Here is a 19122-nt window from a genome sequence, read left to right on the forward strand (position 1 = left end):
CCAGGAGCTTGTCAGAAATACAGAACCTCATGCCCAGTCCCAGATCCACTGAAGGAGAACCTGCATTTTTAACAACCATCATGTGTTTGTTTATGCAGTTTAAGGTCCACTCAGACTGATACGTGACTGTGGTCAATCCCTGTGCTTCCCAAGGGAGTGACCTTGGGAATGTTCTGAACTGCTCTGTGCCTCAGTTTCCCCATGTACAAGATAAAGATGATAGCATTTTCTCCCTTAAGCCTGGCTGTGAGAGTTCACACATGCATGCGCACGCACACACACACACGCACACACGGCTTAAAACAGTATTTGTCATTACTATAACAAAACCTTCTGTTATTTTCACAGCCACCCTCTGAAATAGGCAATGTTCACCTAATTTGACAGAAGAAACTGTAGTCCAAAGAATACAGAAATTCATCTAGGATTGCAATTTAGTCCTGAGAATGATCAAAGGGACAAAAAGGGGACAAAGGCCCCGGGCTCCCAGGTCTTCAAGCCCATGTTCCCCTCCTGGGGAACACTCTCCATAACCTCTCAGCTCATGCCCCTTAGATGGTCCCTAAAAATACTTCTGCCACACAGGGATCTCCCCATATCTGTACTCCAAGTTATCCATTCCTTGAAATTTATTTTCCATTAAGTTGCATAGTGGTTTTTTTTACAACTTCTCTTTCTAGTTATAGATTGTAAATTTTTCCTTTGCTGAGTCTTGGAGCTGACCGTTTTTTTATTATATTTGTAGGGCTCAGGGAAAAAAAGGCAATTCCTTTATTTGAGAATCCTGACATTTATTAGCATAATAAAACTCTCAAGATGAAATTGCAGTTTTCCAGACAGTAATTTCATTTGCAGGACAACTTACAAGGGATTTATTTTAAAGCCAGGTAAAAAGGTAAAACCTAAAATATATGAGACATGCAGAAATTGCAGGCCCCAAATAAAATGAAATAAATGTGTTAGGGATGGAAAACCCAGCTGTTGTCTCTTACATATTAATTAGGGGTGACAGGAACAACAGCCCAGGGATTCAGGGTCTCAACCCATCTTGGTCTGCTTTCAAAGCTGCTGGTAGTTCTTGGAACAGAAGTTTCTTCCAACACCTTGAAAATCATCACATCATATCCCCTGACACATCATGGGCTAAGCACTAAGTTGTTGTTGTTATTGTGGTTGTTGTTAGAAATACCTTTTTCATTTGGTCAGAGCTTTCATGTTTATCATTTAACTAACCCGCAAAAAAACCTAGTGATGGCCATACAGAAAATTCCCTTTTCAGTCATACCGAGGTTTACTGAAATTAAATGACTTGGACAAAGTCACGTAGTTGGTAAATCAGAGAGCCAAAACTAAAACATCGTTCCTCTGAGTCCATAGAAATAAGGAAATTTTAATGATAATTTTAATGATAATCAATGAAGGCACATTAAGAGTTCAGAAAGCAGGTTCCTTCCATCATTTCACTTTATGCATGTAGTGAGACAGGCAGACCGGCGGAAGCCATGGAGCTGAGTTGCAAAATTGATACCATTGAACACTTCTGTATGATGGGTTCTTATCCTGGATTCCCCAAAAGGCAGAGCCTGTGGCAAAAGCTTATGAGCTGCTACTTCATTCAGAAATGCAATCCCAGAGCAACAGGAGAGAGCACGGCAAGGCAGAGAAGAAAAAAACAGGGGCAGCGGGGTGTCATACTGATCCGGCCACCACTTGGTTTCATCATGACTGGTTGCTCGATCTTGCAGGACTGTCTTCTAAAAGACCATACAAACAGATGCCTCTCAGAATAGTTCCTCCAGGAGGAAGAAGGGGGAAAAAGCGATCTACCAGCCTGTGACTCCCATTCATCCCAGATTCACCACATGGGGCATTCACTTCCTATCTCTTCTGTCTTATGCCTCTGCAGCAACAGGAGATGGGGCATGTGGCAAGCTACCATTGGCTTATGCTCACATGACACTGATCAACACGGGGAGGAAAAGCAGAACCCATGCAAAACTGGTTATAGTGCTGGTGGCTTGTGGTAGAGAAGTGACCAAGAATCTAAGGAATAGGTGAGGCAAGAGAAGAAGTGGGGCACAGATGTTGGATACAGCCATCAAGTAAAGTAAATCGTTCCCTAACATCCCTAGAATCCATTCATTCTTTTCCTCTCACCAAACACAATGCTGCAAGCATTATAATGCTAGTAAGTTCCAGGGTGAGGATATGAACTCAAGTCTTCTTGACTGTAAAGACTGTAATCTTCTCTTCATCATATACACCTCTGTGTATATGACCATAACTGTGGAACACAAGTATGCACCAATAGATACCATCACTGAGAGTTATTGAGGAGTTATTGGGTGAGTCTTCTTGTTAATATAAGGAACATACTGAGATTAAGTTGACAAGGGAATTAAAAGGACAATGAGGACAGAGCTAATCATTGGAGTAACCTGCATAGAGAGGGCCACATCCCAGACAGCAGAGGCCTCATCAGATTTCTAAAAACCATTCTTGCATTTATAAGTCACCCCAGGTCTTGAAGACATCTGTAGGATTACATAAAACCATTGCAAAACGAGGGCCAAAATATGATTCAAAGATAGAGGCGAGTGGCAAAAGAAGAGGTTAAATAAGGAAGGCAGGACAGTGTCAATCAGCTGCCCTGGAAACTGGGGCTCGCCTTAGATAATTCCAATGATAATATCAATGAGGATAATAATGGAGATTATGAAAGATGCAGCATTTATGTCCTCCATAGAAATCCTTCATAATCTTCTATTATTGCCATGATTTTATAGAGTGGTGAGTAGGAAATAATTTACAAGAAACCACTGCTAATTTGTGTTGGAAAACTTTTAGAAGACATGTATTCATTCAATAAGCATTTACTGAATGTCTACCATATGTTAAATTCAGGGGTCGGCACTGAAATTATTTTGGATTATTAAAACATGGTCCACGCACTGTAAGAGCTCAGTTTACGGAAGCCATGACACACAGGCTTTGTCTTCTAAGGTCATAGCTAAGCTCTTCATGAAAGAGTTGCATGAGCTATTAGCAATTTCTGTCCTGATCACTGGGATGAGACCAGTAGCCCTATGCCATAGATGTCATATCCCTTGAGACATATTAATCTACTTTTTCCTCTGGATAGTGGTGGATCTCCCAGAAGGCCATAGGATTTGAGTTGAGAAGTTCTTAAGCTGAGTTCAAAAACAGGATGCCAAAAAGAATCCAATTGATACGAAAAAAAATTATTCAAACAACAAATGGTAGTCTGGTGGGCTGTCCCTCTGTCCACAGGGTTCCTGAAGTAACTCTCCTCCTGAAACAGTGATAATTTCCTCCTAAAAGAGAAAAAAAGGAAAATCCACTTATAATCAAGATAGGGAAATACACATCTATGAGAGAGAGAGCGGTTCAAGACAGAGAAACTAAGAATATGCATTTGTCTCCTCTCATTCAGATTTCTAGAAATGACAGAAAAAAAATCTACCTTTAAAAAGAAATAAATTCATAAAAACTACTGGAAAATAAAAAGGAATGCCATCGACAAAGTGAAACATATTGAAGAATCTTTGAAAAACAAAAGACATGCAGGAGGGGCTTGTCAGAGGAGTCAATGTGGGACACCAGTTACAGCAAATCGAGGAAGAGTTGAGGGACTCCAGTAGGTGTTTGCCTCAAGCAGGTCAGGGAATGAGGAGATGCACACAGTTCCTTGGAAGCCCCAGGAGACCCAAAAAGTTCAGACGGTCCCATGCCCAAAAGATGAGCCACTCACGGTCAACTCCAACCCCTACAGCATGAAGACACTGGATTTGGGAAACAAAACTGTATCCACTCATGATAGACAGAAAATTTAAAGTTGGAAGATCGCTTCATAGTCTAAAATTTATAGGCATTTAAGCAAAATTATAACCATAAAAGAAAGAGGCTGAACTCAACAACAGAAATGATTTCCAGGAAAATATCAAGTCTATAAAGCAAACAGAAGAGGCTTTAAGAGATGTGCATTAATCTCTCCTCAGCAGAATAAGAAATAAGTCATCCATGAAACAAGAATGGGCATTATTAAAAAAAAAAAAAGGAACCACTTAAAGAACCTGGAAACCAAAAGCATGACCATTTAAATTAAAAGGAAAAAATTTCAATAGAAGAACTGAAAAGCAGAATGCTCATAACTAAAGAGCAATTCAGCAGCTGAAAGAAATGTCACATCAAAAAGAAAGAGACATCCTAATAGAAAAATGGACAAAGAATATGAAAGGATGATTCACAGAAGAAATCCAAGTGGCCGTGAAACATGTGAAAAGATCCTCAGCATCAGTGGTACTCAGACAAATGCAAACTAAACCACAGCAGATTCAGTGTCTGCCCATCTGATGGAGAAAAATGAAATGATTGATAGGCCCCAGTGTTGGCAGCAGTGCGGGGAAACAGCCTCATATAGTTTTGGCAGGAGACTGAACTGGCGCCACATTTTTGGAGGGCGATCTGGCAGATCTTTTCTAATTAAAATGTGCATACTCTTCTCTCCAGCAATTCCAGTTCCAGGACCCATCCTAGAGAAATACTGTACATGTATCCATAGTGACACACAGGGAAGTCTCTACAGCACTGTTCAAGATCATGAAAAATCGGAAGCCAGATAAGTGGCCATCAAAAGGAGAATGGGTAATTAAACTGTAATATGCATCCATACCATGGAATTCTACATGGCATTTACAAGGTTTGGTATACAGATTAACATAGGAAGAGCTCATAGATATATCTCAATGACAGCCAGCATGTCCTGAAATTACAAGTGTCAGGTATATTGTTTCAGCACTTCACATGGTGATGTTTCATTAAAACCTTACAGTGACCTGAAGAGTTGAGTGCTACTATTAAGCCCACTTTACTAAGGTGGAAACTAAGGTGCAAAAGCTAAATAGTCGTCCAAAGTCAAACACATAAGTTAGAATTTAAAACTCAGCAGCCTCATTCGAGGGACCATGCTTTTTAAAACTGCATTCAATTATTTAGTAAGCATGTTAAAAAATCAAGTCACTCATTTACATGTAAGGAAATATGCAACTTGGGCTGGGTGTGGTGGTGCGTGCCTGTAGTCCCAGCTACTAGGGACGCTGAGGTGGGAGGATCACTTGAGCCCAGGATCTTGAGGTTACAGTGAGCTATGATCGCACCACTGCACTCCAGCCTAAGCAACAGAGTAAGACCTTGTCTCAAAAAAGACTACCCAACTTATGTGAAAAATAACAAAACTATATATTTCCTTACATACATAAGTTTTTATGTTACTGCTCAGGAGATACTTAGATAAGATACATGGCAAATTGATAATCAAAGTAGAGGACAGAAATAGAGACGTGAAATGAATGAGGCTTTCACTTTGTATTGTATTTGATTTTTCTTAGAATGTAATCATGAACTAATTGTGTAATTAAAATTTTAATTGATAGAAGTTGGCCACCAGATCTCCACATTGGCATAAATGATATGTCTCCTTAGTGTTAGAAATGAAACTGTGAGTCTCAAAGGTTTTGATTTGGAAGAGAATAAAGATCTTCAGAGATCTCTGGTCTAGCCTTTCTCTGGAATCTGTCCTGAGTGAGGGGCATTTATCCTTTGCTTGAAACACTTCCAGGGACAAGGAGCTCATCATTGCTAAAGCAGCTTCTATTATACAGGAAAAGCAAACAATATGGTTTAGTGGAAAAAGTAGATTCTTTAGAGGCAAACAGTCTGAGGCTTAACTCCTGGTCCTAACCATGAAAACTTAGCCCTGGTTTCCTAATCTGTGGAATGGGGTTAAGATGCCTCACTCAGGTGTCTGCCATTGCTGAGGCTTGAGTAGGTAAACAAAGTGGATGGGGAAACCTGAATTGGGTGGAGCCCACCACAGCTCAGCAAGGCCTGCTGCCTCTGTAGACTCCACCTCTGTGGGCAGGGCATAGCTGAACGGCAGCAGAAACTTCTGCACTTAAACATCCCTGTCTGACAGCTCTGAAGAGAGCAGTGGTTCTCCCAGCATGGTGTTTGAGCTCTGAGAACAGACAGACTGCCTCCTCAAGTGGATCCCTGACCCCTGTGTAGCCTAACTGGAAGACACCTCCCAGTAGGGGCCAACTGACACCTCATACAGGCAGGTGCCCCTCTGGGATGAAACTTCGAGAGGAAGGATCAGGCAGCAATATTTGCTGTTCTGCAATATTTGCTGCTCTGCAGCCTCTGCTGGTGATACCCAGGCAAAGAGGGTCTGGAGTGGACCTCCAGCAAACTCCAACAGACCTGCAGCTGAGGGACCTGACTGTTAGAAGGAAAACTAACAAACAGAAAGGAATAGCATCAACATCAACGAAAAGGACATCCACACCAAAACCCCAACTGTAGGTCACCAATATCAAAGACCAAAGGTAGATAAAACCACAAAGATGGGGAGAAACCAGAGCAGAAAAGCTGAAAATTCTAAAAACCGGAGCGCCTCTTCTCATCTAAAGGATCGCAGCTCCTCACCAGCAACAGAACAAAGCTGGAGGAAGAATGACGTTGACAAGCTGACAGAAGTAGGCTTCAGAAGGTCGGTAATAACAAATTTCTCCGAGCTAAAGGAGGATGTTCAAACCCATCGCAAGGAAGCTAAAAACCTTGAAAAAAGATTAGACGAATGGCTAACTAGAATAAACAGTGTAGAGAAAACCTTAAATGACCTGATGGAGCTGAAACCCATGGCATGAGAACTGTGTGATGCATGCACAAGCTTCAATAGCCAATTCGATCAAGTGGAAGAAAGGGTATCAGTGATTAACTATCAAATTAATGAAATAAAGCAAGAAGAGAAATTTAGAGAAAAAAGAGTAAAAAGAAACAAACAAAGCCTCCAAGAAATATGGGACTATGTGAAAAGACCAAATCTACGTCTGATTGGGGTACCTGAAAGTGACAAGGAGAATGGAACCAAGTTGGAAAACACTCTTCAGGATATTATCCAGGAGAACTTCCCCAACCTAGCAAGGCAGGCCAACATTCAAATTCAGGAAATACAGAGAACACCACAAAGATACTCCTCGTGAAGAGCAACCCCAAGACACATAATTGTCAGATTCACCAAGGTTGAAATGAAGGAAAAAAGCTAAAGGAAGCCAGAAAGAAAGGTCAGGTTAACCTCAAAGGGAAGCCCATCAGACTAACAGCTGATCTCTCAGCAGAAACTCTACAAGCCAGAAGAGAGTGGGGGCCAATATTCAACATTCTTAAAGAAAAGAATTTTTAACCCAGAATTGCATATCCAGCCAAACTAAGCTTCATAAGCGAAGGAGAAATAAAATATTTTACACACAAACAAATGCTGAGAGATTTTGTCACCACCAGGCCTGCCCTAAAAGAGCTCCTGAAGGAAGCACTAAACATGGAAAGGAACAATCAGTACCTACCACTGCAAAAACATCGCTAATTGTAAAGATCATCGATGCTAGGAAGAAACTGCATCAACTAACAGGCAAAATAACCAAATAACCAGCAAACATCATAATGACCGGACCAAATTCACACGTAACAATATTAACCTTAAATGTAAATGGGATAAATTCTCCAATTAAAAGACACAGACTGCCAAATTGGATACAGTCAAGACCCATCAGTGTGCTGTATTCAGAAGATCCACCTCACGTGCAGAGACACACATAGGCTCAAAACAAAGGGATGGAGGAAGATCTACCAAGCAAATGGAAAGCAAAAAAAAAAAAAAAAACGCAGGGGTTGCAATCCTAGTCTCTGATAAAACAGACCAACAAAGATCAAAAGAGACAAAGAAGGTCATTACATAATGGTAAAGGGATCAATTCAACAAGAAAAGCTAACTATCCTAAATTTATATGCACCCAATACAGGAGCACCCAGATAAAGCAAGTCCTTAGAGACCTACAAAGAGACTTAGACTCCCACACAATAATAATGGGAGACTTTAACACCCCACTGTCAATATTAGACAGATCAATGAGACAGAAGGTTAACAAGGATATCCAGGACTTGAACTCAGCTCTGCACCAAGCAGACGTAATAGACATCTACAGAACTCTCCACCCCAAATCAACAGAACACACATTCTTCTCAGCACCACATCGCACTTATTCCAAAATTGACCACATAGTTGGAAGTAAAGCACTCCTCAGCAAATGTAAAAGAACAGAAATCACAAGAAACTGTCTCTCAGACCACAGTGCAATCAAATTAGAACTCAAAACTAAGAAACTCACTCAAAACTGCACCACTACATGGAAACTGAACAACCTGCTCCTGAATGACTACTGGGTACATAACGAAATGAAGGCAGAAATAAAGTTGTTCTTTGAAAGCAATGAGAACAAAGACACAACGTACCAGAATCTCTGGGACACATTTAAAGCAGTGTGTAGAGGGAAATTTATAGCACTAAATGCCCACAAGAGAAAGCAGGAAAGATCTCAAACCAACACCCTAACATCACAACTAAAAGAACTAGAGAAGCAAGAGCAAACAAATTCAAAAGCTAGCAGAAGGCAAGAAATAACTAAGATCAGAGCAGAACTGAAGGAGATAGAGACACAAAAAATCAATGAATCCAGGAGCTGGTTTTCTGAAAAGATCAACAAAATTGATAGACCGCTAGCAGGACTAATAAAGAAGAAAAGAGAGAAGAATCAAATAGATGCAATAAAAAATGATAAAGGGGATATCACCATCGATCCAACAGAAATACAAACTACCATCAGAGAATACTATAAACACCTTTACGCAAATGAACTAGAAAATCTAGAAGAAATTGATAAATTCCTAGACACATACACCCTCCCAAGACTAAACCAGGAAGAAGTTGAATCTCTGAATAGACCAATAACAGGCTCTGAAATTGAGGCAATAATTAATAGCCTATCAACCAAAACAAGTCCAGGACCACACTGATTCACAGCTAAATTCTACCAGAGGTACAAAGAGGAGCTGGTTCCATTCCTTCTGAAACTATTCCAATCAACAGAAAAAGAAGGAATCCTCTCTAACTCATTTTATGAGGCCAACGTCATCCTGATACCAAAGCCTTGCAGAGACACAACAAAAAAAGAGAATTTTAGACCAATATCTCTGATGAACATCGAGGGGAAAATCCTCAATAAAATACTGGCAAACCGAATCCAGCAGCACATCAAAAAGCTTATCCACCACGATCAAGTCAGCTTCATCCCTGAAATGTAAGGCTGGTTCAACATATGCAAATCAATAAATGTAATCCATCACATAAACAGAACCAATGACAAAAACCACATGATTATCACAATAGATGCAGAAAAGGCCTTTGACAAAATTCAGAAATTCAGCAGCCCTTCATGCTAAAAACTCTCAATAAACTAGGTACTGATGGAACATATCTCAAAATAATAAGAGCTATTTATGACAAACCTACAGCCAATATCATACTGAATGGGCAAAAACTGGAAGCATTCCCTTCGAAAACTGGCACAAAATAGGGATGCCCTCTCTCACCACTACTATTCAACATAGTGTTGGAAGTTCTGGCCAGGGCAATCAGGCAGGAGAAAGAAATAAAGGGTATTCAATTAGGAAAAGAGGAAGTCAAATTGTTCCTGTTTGCAGATGACATGATTGTATATCTACAAAACCCCATATCTCAGCTCAAAATCTCCTTAAGCTGATAAGCAACTTCAGCAAAGTCTCAGGATACAAAATCAATGTGCATTCCTACACACCAATAACAGACAAAACAGACAGCCAAATCATGAGTGAACTCCCATTCACAATTGCTACAAAGAGAATAAAATACCTAGGAATCCAATTTACAAGGGATGTGAAGGATCTCTTCAAGGAGAACTAAAAACCACTGCTCAACGAAATAAAAGAGGACACAAATGGAAGAATGTTCCATGCTCATGGATAGAAAGAATCAATATCATGAAAATGGCCACACTGCCCAAGGTAATTTATAGATTCAATGCCATCCCCATCAAACTACCAATGACGTTCTTCACAGAATTGGAAAAAACGACTTTAAAGTTCATATGAAACCAAAAAAGAGCCTGCATTGCCAAGTCAATCCTAAGGCAAAAGAACAAAGCTGGAGGCATCACGCTACCTGACTTCAAACTGTACTACAAGGCTACAGTAACCACAACAGCATGGTACTGGTACCAAAACAGAGATATAGACCAATGGAACAGAACAGAGGCCTCAGAAATAACACCACATTATCTACAACCATCTGATCTTTGACAAACCTGACAAAAACAAGAAATGGGGAAAGGATTCCCTATTTAATAAATGGTGCTGGGAAAACTGGTTAGCCATAAGTAGAAAGCTGAAACTGGATCCCTTCCTTATACCTTATACAAAAATTAATTCAAGATGGATTAAAGACTTAAATGTTAGACCTAAAACCATAAAAACTCTGGAAGAAAACCTAGGCAATACCATTCAGGACATAGGCATGGGCAAGGACTTCATGACTAAAACACCAAAAGCAATGGCAACAAAAGCCAAAATAGACAAATGGGATCTAATTGAACTAAAGAGCTTCTGCATAGCAAAAGAAACTACCATCAGAGTGAACAGGCAAGGGAGAAAATTTTTGCAATCTACCCATCTGACAAAGGGCTAATATCCAGAATCTACAGAGAACTTAAACAAATTTACAAGGAAAAAAACAAACAATCCCATCAAAAATTGGGCAAAGGATATGAACAGACATTTCGCAAAAGAAGACATCTATGCAGCCAACAGACACATGAAAAAATGCTCATCATCACTGGTCATCAGAGAAATGCAAATCAAAACCACAATGAGATACCATCTCATGCCAGTTAGAATGGTGATCATTAAAAAGTCATGAAACAACAGATGCTGGAGAGGATGTGGAGAAATAGGAACACTTTTACACTGTTGGTGGGACTGTAAACTAGTTCAACCTTTGTTGAAAACAGTGTGGTGATTCCTCAGGGATCTAGAACTAGAAATACCATTTGACCCAGTGATCCCATTACTGAGTATACACCCAAAGGTTTATAAATCACGCTACTATAAAGACACATGCACACATGTTTATTGCAGCACTATTCACAATAGCAAAGACTTGGAACCAACCAGAATGTCCATCAATGATAGACTAGATTAAGAAAATGTGGCACATATACACCATGGAATACTATGCAGCCATAAAAAAGGATGAGTTCCTGTCCTTTGTAGGGACATGGATGAAGCTGGAAACCATCATTCTCAGCAAACTATCACAAGGACAGAAAACCAAACACCACATGTTCTCACTCATAGGTGGGAAGTGAACAATGAGAACACTTGGACACAGGGCGGGGAACATCACACACCGGGGCCTGTTGTGGGGTGGGAGGCAGGGGGAGGGATAGCATTAGGAGAAATACCTAATGTAAATGATGAGTTAATGGGTGCAGCAAACCAACATGGCACATGTATACCTATGTAACAAATCTGCATGTTGTCCACATGTACCCTAGAACCTAAAGTATAATAAAATAAATAAATAAAAGGATGCCTCCCTCACAGATCTATTGGTAAGATTAGATAAGAGCATGGATGTAGAGCAATAGGTTCAGTGCTTGACACAGAGAACGTGCCAACGTCCTCACATCCTCTCCCTTTCACTTTCCTCTGTTAGAAGGCTCTTCCCAACACATAGAAATCGACCTTGATCCTGGTTAGTCCAGTTTCCAGGCAGTACTCCACATTCAGTGCCCGAGTATCTGTGAATGGGTGATTCTCCATGTGTATTATTCATAAGGTCAAGGGCTGTCCCTGAATTTCTAGGGACCTCCATGAAGAGACAAAGAGAAAGCAATACAAACCTAAGAGTCCCTTTGATAGCAAAACCCAAGTGAGACCGTCAAGTCATTCTGTGAAACCATCTACACCCGCAAAACTTGGTTAGATGTCGGACGCCTGAGCTACCACCACTCTGTCCCTTGGAATCCTTCGTCCTGCCCTTCCAGGTCACTGAGTTCCACCTCTGGCTTTCTCCCAGTTACTAATGATGCCAACCGCTACATGAACATAAACGTTGCTTCTTACTACATACACTGCTTGGAAGACAACATCTTTCCCAATATAGGGTCCATGGCAGGAGGACAAATAACAAAAAGAATGCTGAGAAACAAGACTTTCCAGAAGCACTTCACAGTCACAAAGCACTGCTCCATACTTGACTTCATTTAATGCTCACAGGGTCCGAGCTAAGTATTATTAACATCCATTTGCCTGGCTAGGACGCCGACGCTTGGTGAGACTAAGGTGCTGGCTCAAGGTCGCACATGTACTAAGTGGTTAAGCTGGAGTTCAAATAAGAGACATGGTAACTCCACCACTAGAAAAGCTTCTCTAATCACAGGGTTGCCTACTGCACTTCAGCTAACTCTCAGAAGCTGCTAGAGGCCTGGCTTGGAGGTCCTCATGAGAGACGTTCTTGGGAATGAGTTGGAGATGAGGCCCAGGCTTGGAGAAAGGGATGATCATCCAGTCCTTGTGTTAACAGGAGGGAGCACTCAGGTACCCAAGGTGAGAAGAGGCCTGAGGACCAGGGTGAGAGGTGCCCGCATGCCCCAGAGAGTGAAGCAGAGAGCAGAACAGTGGGCCCTAGGGCCCGGTGTTGACAACCTCTGGTCTCTTCTGCCCTGATGCTCTACATCTCTGAGACCCTCCAGCCCCACTGCCCAGAGCCAGCAGCCTTGCTTCTCTTGCTCTAGCTCTCTCTTCAGCTCGAATTTCCACCAGTTCCCCCTCCCCCCCATTAGTATCCCTGTGAGGGATACCTTATGGAAATCAACGAGATCCGTGAGCGTTGCATGGCGATTGGGGTCCACTCCCAGGAAGCTGTAAAAATCCCCAGAGGCATCCACAAGAAAGTGTTTGAACCCTTTCTGCAGGCGGTAGGAGAGGGTGTAACCCCAGATTTTCTCACTGACCCGGACCAGGAATGCTCCTTCAGTCATGTTCTCCAGGAGATCTTCTGCATCTTCTCGGCTAATAATTCCTGATTTAAAATAGAAAAAAACAAAAACAAAAACACAGCAGGTTCTGCAACTGCCTCCCCCACGATTCTCCACTCCTCCCCGCCCCTCACCCTGTGGCTCAGTGCACATGCCATCCACACAAGTCCAGGGTGCCTGGAAGGAAAGAGCCCCAAGGGCTGGCCAAGCACATGCCTCCTTCCACAGAGAGGGCATCTTGGCCCAGCGCCACCCGCCATGAGCCTGGGGGCAAAGTTTCTACTAGGACCTGAGTTGAGCATGCTTTCCTCCACATTGAGCCATGGTGATTTTGATTAATTGGGTAAGCAAGGAATTAGTAGTGAGCTGTGATTATAGCATTATTGATTATAAATATAAGTCAACAGGCTTGTGAAAAGCCTTAAGAGGCCTGCTTTAAAGACTAGTCCAGAATGGCTGCTGATGACTAACTCACTTATTTCTCTAGTACCATAAACAAGCACCTAAAAATAGGGGTTTCCCTTAAAAAGTAAAAAGACTTCTTCTAAATATCTGTGGACACCAGGAAAAAAGTTTCTTAATAGGGGCATAGAATCAAGCTTCACTTCAGCTCAAAGATCAAAACTTTCTAAGGACTTGCTGTCCTACACAATGCGGTTTCATCACAATTTGGAATTCTGGTTGGCCTTGGAGTCGTTGATATGCTGGTAGCAATCCTCTGAAATGCTCTCAGGGAGCTGCTGTCATCTGGGTGATATAGGAGGGGTGATGTAGAACAGGTTCCAGAGGCAAGTAGGTGGGAAGAGGAGGGAAAGCCAGAAGACCTGGATTACCCCCACCCCCGACCTCTGCCAACCTGGCTATGGAATTTTCAGCTAAGCCCTCAAGGTCTCCAGTGTCCTTTGACATTTAGATGATCATAACCCAAATACTTAAAAGATATGTTATGACTTTCAAGTTGAATAAAGTACTCAAACTCATTTCATACATGGAGAATAGCTGTGGAGATGCTGGATCCTGTTAGCATCTGTTATTCTGGAGGAGAGGTGAATTGCAACACATTGTCCCTTTGCTCACCCATGGACTTACCCTTTCCACACTGTCAGTGATAGGCATGGGGATAGAGTGGCTGGGCTGCCCATCTCCATGACCCTGAGAGGCTCAGCACACCTGTGACTTCTCCCCAATCCCCGAAGCCACTCCCGAGTGAGCCGCAGTCAGGCTCCCCTCCCATCACTCTCCTGCCTCACAGGGCACACTCGAGACTTCCCTTGTGCCCAAGGCAGAGGACACAGAGGCAACCATACTGCCAAATGCTGCACCCCTTAAAGACAACTGGCACAACCAGGGGCCACCTATTTCCTCCTTGCCCAGGATTTACAGCAAAAGGCATCCAAGCCAGCCACCCCTCCCCAGCCAAGCTCTAGAAGCAGAAAAGGAGGAAGAGTAAGATAAGGAAGGAAGTGAGGAGCCCTTTCGCCACAGGGCACCTGAAAAATAAACACTGGCCCATGCAAGACGGAGGATGCACCCCGCTGCTTCCCCCCAGAAGGCCTTGGGGGCTTCATGCAAAAAAGTAGGGACAGACAAAAGAGGACTGGAAGGGAAAGTCCAGGATCCCTCAAAACTTGGTACTGTCTTTCACCTACGTCCCTGACCCAACACCAGAACACCTGGGCCCTAAAAGAGGCTGCAGCAGGGAGATAAGTAAGAGGGGCCAGAGGCAGGGCCAGGGCCTAGGAGGAAGAAGGACCAGAAGATGTCACCCTCATCCCCACTCCAAGCACCTCAAGCTGATATGGTAGCGGGGCTAGGGTTGGAGAGGAGGGGAGTGTTACTAGGGTGGGAGACTACAGTCAAATTAAATACAATTCAACTTTTTTTTTCTTTTAAACAAGTATCTTTATTGTAACATTTATTACTTTTTCATTGATGAATAAAAATTATATATATTTATGGTGTACATGACATTTTGATATATGTATGCACTGTGGGATGGCTAAATCAATCTACTTAAGATTAACATATGCTTTACCTCACATATTTTTTGTGGTGAGAACACTTAAAAATCTACCCTCTTGGCTGGGTACAATAGTTCACACCTGTTATCTCAGCACTTTGGGAGACTGAGGTGGGAGGATCACCTGACCCAGTAGTTCAAGACCAGCCTGGGCAACACAGCCCATGTTGTTGTCTCCACACTTTTTGTGGAGACAACTATCTCCACAAAAAATTTAAAAATAACTTGGCCATGACGATGCTACACCTACTTGGGAGGCCGAGGCAAGAGGATCCTTTGCGCCCAGGAGTTCAAGGCTGCAGTGATCTGTGATCATGCTACCGTACTCTAGCCTGGGTGACAGAGCAAGACCCCGTCTCAAACAAACAAACAAAAACTCTCTTGGCAATTTTCAAGTATATAATATATCATTAATTGTAGTCACCATGCTGTACAATAGATCTCTTAAACTTATTCCTCCTGTCTAAATGAAATTTTATGTCCTTTGACCAACATCTCCCCAGTGCCTGCCTCTCCCAGCCCCTGGTAACCACCATTCCACTTTTCTGCTTCTGGAAGTTCGATGTTTTTAGATTCCACATATAAGTGAGATCATGAGGTATTTGTCTTTCTGTGCCTGACTTATTTCACTTAGCATAATGTCCTCTAGGTTCATCCATGTTGTCAGAAATCACAAGATTTCATTCTTTTTAAAGGCCAAATACTATTCCATTGTGCACATACACCACATCTCTTTATCCATTCAACTGTTAATAGACACTTAGGTTAGGCCTGGTGTGGTGGCTCATGCCTATAATACCAGTACTTTAGGAGGCCAAGGTGGGAGGATCGCTTGAGCCCAGGAGTTCAAAACCAGCCTGGGCAACATAGCAAGGCCCTGAATCTACAAAAATATAAACAATTAGTTGGGCATGGTGGCACATGCCTGTGGTCCCAGCTACTCAGGAGGCTGAGGTGAGAGAATCACATGAGCCCAGGAATTCAAGGCTGCAGTGAGCTATGATCATGCCACTACACTCTAGCCTGGACAACAGAGCAAGGCCCTATTTCAAAAATAAATTAACAAATAAACAAATACTTCCGTTGATTCCCTATCTTGGCTATTGTGAATAATGCTACAATCAACATGGCAGTATAGATATCTCTTCGACATACTGATTTCATATCCTTTGAATAAATACCCAGTAATGGGGTTGCTGAGATTATGGGGTACTTCTATTTTAATTTGTATTTTCATGCTTTAAGAGAATGTGCAAGGGGTCTCTTTCCTCCAACACTTGCCAACACGTTATTTTGTGGACTTGACTTTTAACATGCCAAAACGACCAGTAATACCAAAGTGATGATGTCATGTGTCTCACCCACCTAAAACCCTTGAGCAGCTTCCCCTGACTTCCAGCAGAGCCCAGGCTCACTCAGGCACAGAAGACAGCAGGCTGTATGCCCCGCCTCAACCTACCCCTCTGGGCTCATCTCACTGTTCGGTACTGGCTGCTCCCCACAAGCCGACCTTGGACTGAGGCCACATCCCAGCCCCCTTCACTCCAGCTGACCCTGACTCCTCATTGAAAGCCCCATCCTCTTCTCTCCCCAGAATCATGGGCTATGAGCAGCCTACACTCTACCTTTGTGCAAGTTAGGAAAAGATGACCTGAGTAACTGAATTAGAAAAATGTGCCTCTCTGGGCCAAAACCACAAAGCCTACAGCTTGATTGGGAAAGGCAGTGCCTGCATATCAATCCTCTGTTCACCCCAACTATCCCCACCCCTCAAGTCCCCCAGTTCAGTGTGCAACCTGCTCAGCTGATCAGGAAATCCTTTATCTCCCAGGAGACTGTCTTGGATATCCCACATTTGGGTTTTCACAACATCCTGCCAAAACTCCACAGTAGATTAGTAAATAGGCTGTGAGCCACTCAAGGCTGGGGCCTGTGGCTGCCATGGAAGCAAGCTGCCCAGGCCTCCCTCCAAGACAGAGACCTGCTGCTGGGAGCAGCATCATGCCCTTCAGGATCCTCCATGGGGTCATGTTCTCCCCAGGGTGCTTCCAGTCAAGGGCAGAGCACAGGGGTACTAGAGCCACCATTCCTACCCAAAGCAGGATTCCTCTAACAGGCAGTCTTTGCTCTGGGGCTCTCAATCAGCCTGGCCAAGATTTTTCTCTGAGCTGTACTCCAGGAGCAGGCTCACTTACCAATCATCCTTCTTCCCTCTCTCCCTCCACAGGTGTCAGATATGTACCATGTTCCGAAGACTCTCCTCACCTTCTCCAGCACCCTCCCCCTTTGTCCTTCACAGGCATTTCCTCCAATCAATCTTTCCTCTTCTGCTTCACGGAAGACCTGACAGACACAGACACCTCATTTTTACATCCTCCATGCCTAGGACATTGGCAGGGATTCTGCAGCAGTGATCAAGAGCACGGACACAAATCATAGCCCAGGGACTTGTTCCATGGGTGGCCTTGAGAGCAGGTGACTTCAACCACTCTGAAACCGAGTTTGATGTCCTCATCTATTAAGTGGTAGTGATATTAATAGCTATGTCTTAAGGCTGTTTGAGAATTAATAAGTTAATGCATGAATACGTTTAGCACAGTGCTTAAAAATCACAATAAATATCTAATACAATATAGCTAGCTGCATTGGATGCACTAAGTATTCTACACATGTGTTAGTGCTGCAGACTGCCTGGTGCTGGTAGCTGCAATGGTCACAGGACTGTCAGGCTGTGTCCCTTCCCCACAACCCCTGACACACACACACACTCAATTCTCTCAAACATAGGCTGCTGAAGGTGACTTCCTCCTAAGGGGCCCCAGCCTGCACCATAAACTTAGCTGGGCCATTTCTGGGAGACTGTCCAGGTCTCTGTGAATTCTGCCTCCGTTTTGATATTGCTGATGTAGTTTGGATGTGTGTCCCCTCTAAATCTCATGTTGAATTGTAATCTGCAGTGTTGGAGGTGGGGCTAGTGGGAGGTGATTTCTCATGAATGGTTTAGCACCATCCCCTTGATGCTATCCTCAGGATAGTGAGTGAGTTCTTGTGAGATCTGGTTGTTTAAAAGTCTGTAGGATCTTCCCCCTCACTCTCTCTCTCTTGCACCCCCTCTTGCCATGTGATATGCTGACTTCCCTTTGCCTTCCACCATGGATGGGAAGCTTCCTGAGGCCTCATTGGAAGCCAAGCAGATGCTAGGGCCATATTTCCTGTACAGCCTATAGAAGTGGTAGTCTATTAAACCTCTTTTCTATACATTAGTAAGTTACCCAGTCTTGGGTATTTCTTTTTCTTTTTTTTTTTTTTTGAGATAGAGTCTCGCTCTGTCACCCAGGCTGGGGTGCAGTGGCACGATCTCGGCTCACTGCAACCTCCCAGATTCAAGCAATTCTCCTGCCTCAGGCTCCTGAGTAGCTGGGATTACAGGCATGTGACACCATGCCTGGCTAATTTTTGTATTTTTAGTAGAGACGGGCTTTCACCATGTTGGTCAAGCTGGTCTCAAACTCCTGATCTCATGATCCACCCACCTCAGCCTCCCAAAGTGCTGGGATTACAGGCATAAGCCACCGCGCCCGGCCAGGTATTTCTTTATAGCAATGCAAGAATGGCCTAATACATTTGCCTAGAAATCAAAATTGCAATTTGGCACAAAACCAAGGTAATATAACCTCATAGTTCAGGATAGCAAACAGCATTCCATAGAAAACCCAACCCCTCAAGAGAATTAGTGTAGGAAGCTCACAAGGAGAAGCTATGTTTTCCTTCCCCATTCACTTTGCCCTCTCTGTAAGTCCGTTTTCACGCTCCTGATAAAGATATACTTGAGACTAGGCAATTTAAAAAAGTTTATCAAACTTACAGTTCCACATGGCTGGGGAGGCCTCACAATCACGGCAGAAGGCAAGGAGGAGCAACTCACATCTTACATGGACGGCAGCAGGCAAAGAGAGGAGCTTCTGTGGGGAACCTCCCCCTTATAGTACCATCAGATCTCATGAGACTTATTTGCTATCACGAGAATAGCACAGGAAATAACTGCTTCCATTACTCAGTTACCTCCCACTGGGTCCCTCCCGCATGCATGGGAATTCAAGATGAAATCTGGGT

The 19122-nt window shown here is 43.0% G+C and overlaps 1 protein-coding gene across 2 annotated transcripts in view; it reads right to left on the reverse strand.

The window, feature by feature from the left end:
- Positions 1–789: 789 nt before the first annotated feature.
- The window catches only part of SH2D4B (SH2 domain containing 4B), a 110943-nt gene continuing 92610 nt past the window's right edge, over positions 790–19122 (reverse strand). Inside the window, exons 7-8 of one of the 2 annotated variants that reach the window (XM_054522359.2) lie at positions 12813–13033; positions 790–3335 (exon numbers count right to left, since the gene is read on the reverse strand). In XM_054522359.2, coding sequence (XP_054378334.2) covers positions 3243–3335; positions 12813–13033 — 314 coding nt within the window. In that variant the 3' untranslated portion in view covers positions 790–3242. The remainder of the gene's footprint in view (positions 3336–12812; positions 13034–19122) is intronic. The other variant, XM_002820751.4, reaches the window with a different exon arrangement.

The sequence above is a fragment of the Pongo abelii genome, chromosome 8 (assembly GCF_028885655.2).
Source record: "Pongo abelii isolate AG06213 chromosome 8, NHGRI_mPonAbe1-v2.0_pri, whole genome shotgun sequence".
Lineage (NCBI taxonomy): Eukaryota > Metazoa > Chordata > Mammalia > Primates > Hominidae > Pongo > Pongo abelii.